The sequence below is a fragment of the Pogona vitticeps genome, chromosome 8 (genome assembly GCF_051106095.1).
Source record: "Pogona vitticeps strain Pit_001003342236 chromosome 8, PviZW2.1, whole genome shotgun sequence".
NCBI lineage: Eukaryota > Metazoa > Chordata > Lepidosauria > Squamata > Agamidae > Pogona > Pogona vitticeps.
Window position 1 is genome coordinate 24,914,199 of NC_135790.1, and position 10,430 is coordinate 24,924,628.

The window sequence follows — 10,430 nt, forward strand, 5'->3', positions numbered from 1 at the left end:
CAGTGGGGTGTATTTCTCAGTAGGTTGGGCTTAGGAAAGGGTGGCAATTGCATCGCTTCCTCTCTTTTATAAACCCTGAGTCTCTAGTGAGATGGTTTATTTGTGTTCCAACCCCAACTTCTGGGTTGTTTAAGCATCAGACCTTTTCCTTCAATTTAAGACGTGCATTACTTTAAATGGGGGCCCTGTGGAAAGATAGAAACAAGCTTCTGCTTTTCTCCCACTGAACAGAGCCCTATGCCTTGCATTTGGAGGCCCTTTACACACTCCCTCACCATGCAATAAAAGCCTCCCTCTGCCAGAGTTTTTTTTTGGACTACAACTCCCAGAATCCACCAGCCAGCAATTGTACCCTGCAAAAGGATTATTCCCACATTGTCTTCTCTGCACCCATACCATCTTTAAGGAGAAGGGGCTCAGAAGCCCATCGGCACGCAACGCGTTCCTTCTGCTGTTGAAGAACCACACAGAAATCTCTCCCCCCCCCACTTTGCCTGCAACTGGCCAAGAATCCTTTAATACTCTCAGGCCCACAGACATCTGGCTCCTTGGATAGTCATTCTACGTGACACTCATTAGGTCAATGGGAAAAACAGCGCATCAGACAGGAAGCCAGGCTGTCGGCGCCAGCAAGACAGAGAGTTATGTGAGAAGCTGAGCGGAGCAAGCCACAAGCTCTTGTCCCCCGATCACCAGGTGTCTGCAAATCAAGGTGGTGTGACACCCAAGGAAGCAACAGCGCCGGCCGCAAAAGTCACACAAGAAAAGATAAACATTGGGCAATGCTTAATCTCGTTGGGTAGTCACCTCGAGTTGTACCCTAGGTGAATACCTAACAAGGTAAAGCATTGCCCAGGGTTCATCTTTTCTTGTGTGACCAAACCACTTGGAGTGGCGCTTTGGTGGACTGGATTAGGAGCAGATGCAAGGCAGACTGGGATACTGGCATATTTCTGAGTGATTTGTGGCAGATCTGCAGGGGTTTTTGACTCCTTGTTTATCTGGTGGTCTCTAGAACTGGAGTGCTAGAGATGATGTTTTTTTGTGCAAGAGGACTTTCAAGCTTAGACCTGTTACTAAGCACTGATATCTGGGCTCAACATTTACTCATAAGCACAGGCCTTTTTTTTCCATTTACATTGTCTACTTTGAAGCACCCCTTTCTGCCCATCTGGATGTGGATCTGGGGATTCTAGTAAAAAAAACCAAAACAGATCCCCTCCAATCATGGAGCCGGCCCAACATCAGAACAAGATGGATTGAGAAATCCTTACAACTCTATGGTTTCATTTTAATTTCTACTGGAGAGTAGAACACTGGTTCCCAACCTTGGGTCCCCAGACGTTCTTGGACTCCAATTCCCAGAAACCCTTGGCCAGCACAGCTGGTGGTGAAGGCTTCTGGGAGTTGCAGTCCAAGAACTCCTGGGTGACCCAAGATTGGGAATGGATGCTGTTCTTCTGCCATGGAAAGCCTTGCCCAAAAGCAGGGCGTCTGAAGACCTACGTTCACACAAGCACACCATGAACTCTGTACTAACACAGCAGTCGTAGAACCATCTAGGTTGACCTAAAGTACATTCTTATGCTGCACGGATACCACCCGCCCAGCTAGGCCTTTATTTTGTTTGCAGCTATGATCCCTTGTTTAGTTTCACAATTCCATCCTCCTGCTCACTTAGCCATCTCCCCTGGGGCTCGTTTCAGCCCAGATGCAGAGAACAGCTTAGCCCTAGCCACTGTCGCCATGGGAGGATCTCGGAACTGCATGAAGAAGAAGAACTGGCTCTTGGTCCAACGCGTCGTCCAGCAAAGCCCAAGGGTCAGGCCGAGCAAAAGCTGTGTGCAGGCCATTTTTGTTTTTACATGCTAAAAATGGACGTTAAAGAAATTGTCTGCAACCCAGGCAAGCCCTATATTGACCTTTGAAGTTCTTTTTCGTTTCTGGAGTACTGGGGCTGTGGGTTGGAGTGTCCCAATCAGGTGTGGCACTCCCTGGATGACCCCGGGGGCCAATCCAGATGTAAGCCTAACTACTGGCTTCAGAGGGTGATTGTTTTTTATGAGAGAAAAAAGAGGGTTTTATAATAATAATAATAATAATAACAACTCATTGAACAGTCCCTTGATCTCATGGCAGGACTATAATTAATGGATTATAAATCTAGTACAAGTCTATTATACATATTTGCTGAGATGGGGATGAAAAGCCTGGCTCGGCAAAATCAGCAGGTTGGGCGAGGGCAACTTCTCCTTGGCTCCTGCGGCTGGACCTTCACCCCAAAACATCAAGCACATTCTGCCATTGAATACTGCTGATAAATGGAGGGGAGGGAAGAGAATCAGAAACCAGTCCCCTGGTCTCGGAGCCCCTCGGTATCCTGGGAGCAGGTCTTGCGGCTCGGAGGCGAGGCGCAATTGCAGAGTTCAAGCCCTTTTCTGCTCACATCTTGCAGTGATAAATCTCCAATCAGAGGAAGGAGGGAAGGAGCAAGTCCCGTTCTGGGCACGGGGCCAACGTCGAGAACTTAGAAATGATGCTTTTTTGGACTACAACTGGCTGGCTGGGTGTGTGGGGGGGGGATTTGTAGTCCAAAAAAAGGAATATGTCTAAGCCCTGACATTACTGATGATGGCACATCACTTTAACTGAAACCATGTTTAATGTTCAGAGGGATGGCGGTCCCCCATCTTCCAGAAATCAGACTTGCAAACTAAGTCAGAAGACAAAACAACACAAGCTAATTCAGAAACGATGGGAGGTACAGGCTCTCTTTCATGTCTAGTTTGACCCTAAATCCTCCCAAGTATCTTTTTCTCTGGAATGGTCTCATTGAGTTCAATGAGGCTTATTTCCAGGTCAGTGTGGACCGGACAGCAGTGTCCATCATGGGTCAAAACTCCAGACATTTTGCATGGCAAGTCAAAATAACTTGCATTAATTTCAGTTTGACCCTTTTTGTATAGACTGATTTCTAGCAGCTGGGGTACATCATCCTCATCTTAGAGCTGCAGAGCTGGAAGGGGCTCTACAGATTGTTGAGTCCAGCCTCTGTCTCGGAAGCCCAGCAGGGAACCAAACACCCAAATTCTGACTCCACAGCTAAAGACCTAAACTACTGAGCTTTCCAGCAGTTGTGTGTGTGTGTGTGTGTGTGTGTGTGTGTGTGTGTGTGCGCGCACACACATGCACATGTTGTGTGCACGCAGACATTTGGATGGGGGAAGCCCCTGTTTGCAAAAGAAAGCAGCCTGTGCAAGAAATCCAAGCACATAAAAAAAGTTTAAGAAACAGGAGTGTAGTCCTTCAAATATTTATCACAAACTACTTAGGAGGTCAGCTAGTCTCTGGATTTTTGATTACTTCATTTAAAGGCACCAGGAGCCATTCCAAACTTCAAGCCCAGTTCTTCTTAAATGTGACCTTTAAATGCTGCCACTTGTTTTCAGGAGCCTCCAGAGGCCTTGCTTGAACAACAGCTCTTTGCATTTCCATGGCTGTTTCTTACAAGACCATCCCAATCTCCTAGGAGAACATCTGACAAAAGGCTTGTTTGCTCTCTCCCTGGCTGGCTGGCTTCGTCTAGCCATTCCAAACATTTTCCACATTATTATTATCAAAGAGCAAGGGAAAAGAAACAACCTGCTGGTGGCCTTGAAAGCTTCTGCCAACCGAGGGGTGGGCCAGCTATTGCCAACTCAATTCGTATTTATGTTTGTTTGTTTTTTTTTGCTCGCAACAGCGACGTGTTCGGCACACCAGTTACCTGTATTAATGTTTGAACACCAGGGAAAATTACTATTATTATTTATTTATTTTATTTATACCCCGCCTATCTGGTATTAAAAACTTCCTACTTTGTGTCTTTATGTTGCGGGGGGAAATTACTCCTTCCCTCTGCCCCAAAAAGGTGCTCAGAGATATTCTGAAATATTCAAAATGGGCTCATCAGCTGAAAGGGTTCAATACAATGATTTGCCTTCAACTCAAACCCAGATTTAAGGCCATTTTCGAACTCTACACCCACTGTCCCTTTCTCTCTCACACAGCCTTGAAATAGAGGGACTTTTCACCTCACAGTAATTCAGGAATTGTGACATTCACCATTCACATTACTTCAAAAAAAAGATAGTTGTTTCATTTCCAGTGCTCACGGGAGGCCCAAAACAATGCGGAACATTGTCAAAATGTGTGAGACATCGTGGAAGAAAGGAGATCAAGAGGGAAGCAGGAAAGCTTTCTCTGCAAACGCAAAGCCCCATCAACTTCCCTTTTGCTAAATCTATCCCAGTATCTTGAACCGGTTGCTTTCATGTAGCTGGTGACGATGGCCTTCTAAGATAATAGCAGCTTACAGCCCTTTGCCAGGAAGATGTAGTTCTCCTCATTTCAAAGACCACTAACGAATCACTAGGTGAGGTCATCTGTGTGAATGAGATTTGTAGAGCTGACTTCCGCACCATCATTGGACACACACACACACACACACACACACACACACAGAGAGAGAGAGAGAGAGAGAGAGAGAGAGAGAGAGAGAGAGCAAGAGAGAGAGAGGATTGTTGAAGACAAATGGGATGAAGGAGATGTGTACAAAATCTTTCTTTGCATTAGGAGATGGGCAACTCAGAGAAATGCATCAGGAATAAGGAACAAGTCAAAAAGACTTCTAGAAATTAGAAGTCTTTATAAAAGGCCTCTGAATTAAGCATGGTTCTCAAGTGGTCTGAGCTACAACCAGCACTCTCTCCATGAAGCCAGGGGAAAAAAACAGTTAAGAGGGCATTGCACATGAATCACATGAATAGGACCCCCCTCAGCTCACAGGTGTAACTGGGAATTTCCACACGATAGACACATAGTCTTGGCTCCATTCAAACAAAGCTTGGAAAAGGTATTTTTTAAAATACAGTTCCCAGAATCCAGTAGCTATGTCGGCTGAGGAATTTGGAAGTATCAGTCCCAACAGCAACCCCACAGAGCCTTCCCCCAGATCTGCGTCCAGACAATGACCAACTGTGATGCGAGACGACCTTCTCTAGAAGGTGGAGGGGTGGGGAATGTACAGCTTGAGAGGTGAGACGAAATCTCATAATGCCGCACTTTTCTCAGATGCCTATTGAAGGAGCGGTGGGCTAGCCAAACCTAAGCAGATTTGAACACACCAAGCTGCCTCTGCTTGCCAAGAATGTCTGAAGATGCTATCTATCACATGATCTGGTTGGAAAACTACGGAATAGCTTGCTTGCATAGACAGAGGTTGTAGGATTACTTACAAGCTAAAGGCAAGGAAAGCTACCTCTGATTCTTATCTCTGCAGACCAGTTCAAGGAATCCTGTATCTTGATCTGCTTATCTTCTGGATGGAAGCCATTCATTCCTAACCTGCTTGATTTCCTTGATCACTTCCCTCAGCAACAAGCATCTTGCATGTGGTTTCTATTTATAAACACCTCCACACATTAGCTTTATGGAGACTCATCAGGATGCTAATTAGCACGTTGCTCAACTGACCTCGTTGCATCATCCTCTGTTTTGAACGATTCTGCATTTTAAGATGTGGGATGAGTGAGAGATGAGAACTCCTGTCATTACTTCCTTTACGTTGGACTCAGATTTAATCACATGCCAAGGAGACCAAAATCAATGAAATGTAAGTTATCCATGACTTCAGTATTATCATTTTAAGGGTGATTCAATCTTGATCCAAACCATTCTTTTGGTCTATTGTGGCTTCCTATGGAGATCCTAGATCTGTTCCTTATATATACAGTTGAGAACTCAGTTGAAGTCAAACTGTACCTAAGGATATCAGAAACCAGTTAATTCTAGCTATGCAATTAAAGCCATCCTATGGGCATTTAACGGATGAATGTATTCCCACCCAAGCTGTGAGCATGTTCTCTGCTTCCTTAATAAAATAAATAATCAAGCCAGTTTTAAATGCTGCATTTCAGCAGCTGGTCTCAGCATCCATATATAGCTCAGGACTCTTGACATCTATAAAGGTATGGAAGTAGGGCAACAGAAAATACATCTTGAAACAATGATGTTACAAAGGCCATCCAATTAAGAACGCAGGTATTCAGGGCTGAAAGGAAGTCTGAGAATAGTTTTTGAGTGGTTTCTGGCCAAAGTAGCTGAGAACGAACACATGCAAAACATTTTATTTGGTCTTCTATAAGGCTGGAGCCTATAAAAACAGGTGATCATGTTTTGGAATTTGGGTAATTTTTTGAAACTCACACTGAGCCATGCTTGGTCAAGGTAATGCCAAGGTACCCCTCCACTTGAAGGTACTAAAGCTCTTGTACTTTGAGCATACTATGAGAACACAGGATTCACTGCAGAAGACAATAGCGCTAGGAAAAGCTGAAGGCAGCGGGAAATGAGGAAGAACTAAGAAAATAGAAACGGACTTAAGAAAGGAAACCAAACATCTTCTCTGCAAGACTGAAGCAGGGCTGCTGTTCTTAAGGGCATTTCTGAGAGCCTAAGCTATCTCAAGGACCGTGTCTCCCTTTATGAATCTACTTGAGTGTTAAGAAGATCATTAGAAGAGGCCTTTCTCTTGGTCCCGCCACTTTCCCAGGTATGTTTGGTGGGAGAAAGAGAAGAGGGCCTTCTCTCGCACTGCTCCCAGACTTTGGAAGTCCCTCCCACTGGAGGCCAGGCTGGCCCCATCTTTGCTGTCCTTCCAGAAGCAGGCAAAGACCTTTCTCTTCAGACAGGCTTTCCCTGAATGACTGGCCGCCTGAGTGTTTGGATCATGATAGAACAGGATTGGGGGTTGCGCGGTCCTCTGTCTGTTCTTGGACCACAACTCCTATCATCCTCTGCTGCTGCTGCTGCTGGCTGATGGGAAATGCAGTCCAGTAACAGCTGCAGGGCCACATGATGCCCAGCCTGGTGGCTGAGACAGCTAAACTATGAAGCAAAAACTATAAGCAGGTCTAATTCTTCCCAGTCTCCTCTTGGTTGTTCCATACTGTTCTTAAATCAAGTGATCTGGCACACCAGACCTGCAAAGCAAAGCTCATGCCCGAGAAAAGCATAAACCCCCAGATCACAAAAATCCAGGCTTCTGAAGAAGACCTCCTTCCTGCCTGGGTGGTGCAGAAAAAGGGTCCAGAAACGGATGTTCCAGATCTGTTCTTCTCGCGAGGCTGGGCCTATTACTGTCTCCATAGCAAGGTTTGGAATTTTAACACCTGGGCTGCAGAAACCCCCAAAGTCTGCGCACTGAGCCTGGGGAAGAGGATTTCATTCAGAAAAGCTCGCTATTTGTTTAAATTTTAGCGGTCCAATAAAAGGTGTCCCCTACTCTGGCCTTTGTGTTGTCTTCGGGACCAGCCGCGTCCTTTCCTTCTTCCTTCTGAATTCTTCTAGAAGGCGATCCCTCTAGGTTTCTGCACCCTCTCCATTTCGGTGCCCTGGGACAGAGCCCCCCCTTCCCCTCCTGCCCTAGTGACAGCCCTGACCCCCAGCAGGCATCCTGGACCAGAGAACCCAAGATCTTTCCCCCCACCGGCACGGTCCCACCAGCCCTACCACTGGCTTGCAAGCTGCTCCTTCATTGCAATATCTGAGCCTCAGCAAATTCAGATGATTGGGGAGGGGGGGGGGGCCAAAAGGGTCCGACTCTGCCTGCAGGCCAAGGAATCGACCTTTTTCCCCCCAGCGGCGGAGCGTGTCTTTCTCGACGGAAGCAAGCCTCCCCCCCTCTGCCCAAGCCACTGCAATATGTGTGTGTGCGCGCGCGTGTGTGCATATGTGTGCGTGCGCGCACGTTATTACACACAGCGAGCGCGATCGGGCTTTGCCTCTCCGCCTCAGCCCCGGATGGTGAATCGCCGATGCTCCAGGGCTTGTGAAAGGGGGGGGGGGGAGGAAGAAGGGAGAAAGGGAGGGAGGGAGGATGGAACCGCCGCCCCCACCCCACCCCCAACTGCCTGGGCCAACTGATAACAGCCCCATCCTCCGGCCCAGAGCCGGAGGATGCTGGCTTGCCTGCTCCATCATCATCATCATCCTCATCATCATCATCATCCTCCCACCCTAGAGCCGCAAAGCGCCCTCCCGCCTCGGCCCCCTCGCAGAGGCCGGGCCCCCCCTCTCCATGGGGGGGCCCCCAGGGCGTCACGCCTTTCCCGTTCCCTCCCGGACACGCGTCCTGAATCCTTGCCTTGACGGGTCAGGGCGGGCGATCGGCGGGGTGGCGGGGCTCTCGGGACGGCACGGGCGCCTCCCGCCCGCCTCCCTCCTCCAGCGTCCCTCCCGCTTCTCCCTCCGCCGCCGTCATCCCGAAGGCAAAGGGATGATGATGACTCACGGCCGGCCGGGCCACCCGCTCGCTTCCTCCCGCGTCCCGGGTCCTTGCAGGCATCCCGACCGGGAGGGTCCGAAGGCGCCCGCGGGCACCACACGCGCAGGCAGGCAGAGACCCTCGCCCTCTCCCTCCCTCCCTCCCCCGTCGCCCCCGCGGCCGCGATCCGGGGCTGACTCACGCTCGGGTTCTGGGGAACCCCATGGAGAGGAGGATGTCCAGGGCCGAGCCGTGCTTGATGGTGCCGGCGCGGGGCTGGCGGGTCCGGCGCGGGGTGACTTTGCTGTAGAGCTCTTCCTTGGCAGCCATGGCGGGGGCGCGGAGGGGCGATCATCCGGCCAGGGCACCCCAGCGCCCCGCGCCCCCCCCCACCGCCGCCTCCTCCGCCTCCTGGGACGCGCTCCCCCCCCCCCGCCGGTTCGGGCCGGGCGCGCGGGTCGGCGAGCGGGGCAAAGGCTCTCCCAGCTCCGGAGGCGCGGACGGCGCCTTCCTGGGTCGCCAGAGCCGCCTTCCCAAAGTCACTCCTCCGGCCCTGCCCTCCTCCCCCCCTGCTCCTCCCTCCCTCCCTCCCTCCTCCTCCTCCTCCTCCGTGGCTTCTTGCTGCGGTGGCAGCAGGCTCCGGATTTCGCCCCAGCCCAGGCGGACGCCCCCAAACCTCCCCCTCCCTTCTGATCCCAGAACTGCGGCGCAGGAAGGGGTTCCTGTGGGTCATCAAGTCCACCCCCTGGTCAGGAGGCCGGACCCGAGGGCGGGGGAGGTGGGACTCGAACTCGCCAACCCAAGGAGAGCTCCGGCCGTTCCCTCCTCGGCTGCACCCCTGGCTTGTCGGGTGGGGAGGGGTGGGGGGGGAAACTAGAGGCGCGAACGAGAGAAGGCGCCGCGCTCCCTCCGCCCTTGGAGAAGAACGCTGTGTGAGCCTGCTGCTTTTCAATTTGCAGCTATTCCTTGGGTTTCGCCGGCGCGCATTTCTGAACGGATCCCAGGCCGGGTGGGGGACCAGAAAGCTAAAATGGGATCGCGGTTGGGCAAGCGCGCTCTCCCACTGCCTTTGATTCCCGATTGAGAAAGATCGAGAGCGCGCGAGAGAGCGCTACCTTTCTCTACTTAAGGAGCAGCCTTGAAGAAGTCACCGGGGTCTCTCCGAAGTCCAGCTGCAGCCCGGCAGAGCCTGGGCTTGAGCGGGGAGCCCCATGACATCTTTCTTTCTTTCGCTAGCAAGCTTCCTAGGTTTATTTTCTTGCTGCAGAGAAGGAATGGCTGTTTTAAAAAAAAGTTTTCGCCCATACAGCGAGGAGATCAGGCTCCCCATCGCCAGGCAAATGCTTCTGCCCGTTGCATTCAACGGCGTCCCCAGGCGGCTTGATCTGCCCAGCCCAGCCACAGGGGTCAGTTGGTCATGATAGAGCATGATGGCCTTAGTAGGCAATGGCCTGCACCCGCAGACTTCTCTATTTTTCTATCTTCATCTATCTAGGGAAGTGGTTGGGTTAGCCAGTTAACAGCAGAAACCAATAATCTTGTGATACCTTGCGGATGAACTAGTTTTAAATGTCATACACCTTTGTAGATTGCTCCAGAGGAAGTGGGCAGCAGATAACTTGTATTTCGGCGGAAATGTGCTAGAAGAAGAGAAGTCATGTGTTACAGAATTTAGAAATTTTGTTTATCTTTCCTCAACTGTGCAGCAGAAGTGGAGGGACTCACGGCAAAGAACAAGCTACAAATCACCTCTTTCTCATCAACTGGCACTTTCAGTCTCAGTGACTTACTCTGAGACATTAGTACAATGGACCCTCGACTTACAGACGGCTCGACTTACAGACTTTTCCAGTTACAGACTTCTCTGGCCACAAAATTTAGATTCAACTTGCAGCCGGAGAATCGGCCTACAGACCAGAAAAAAACAAAAATGGAACAAAAATAGAATAAAAATCGCCAGTTATGGGATTAATCGGTTTTCAATGCATTGTAGGTCAATGGAGATTCGACCTACAGACTTTTCGACTTGCAGCCACCATTCCAGTACGGATCAATTCTGTAAGTAGAGGGTCCACTGTACTAGAAAGAACAAAACATCCCATTTACTTACAGTTGTGAATATATC

At 49.9% G+C, this 10,430-nt stretch overlaps 1 protein-coding gene across 1 annotated transcript in view; it reads right to left on the bottom strand.

The window, feature by feature from the left end:
- The window catches only part of UBASH3B (ubiquitin associated and SH3 domain containing B), a 60,528-nt gene extending 51,714 nt beyond the window's left edge, over positions 1-8,814 (bottom strand). The window contains exon 1 of the mRNA XM_072979187.2: positions 8,508-8,814. Coding sequence (XP_072835288.2) covers positions 8,508-8,635 — 128 coding nt within the window. The 5' untranslated portion in view covers positions 8,636-8,814. The remainder of the gene's footprint in view (positions 1-8,507) is intronic.
- Between the last annotated feature and the right edge of the window lie 1,616 nt (positions 8,815-10,430).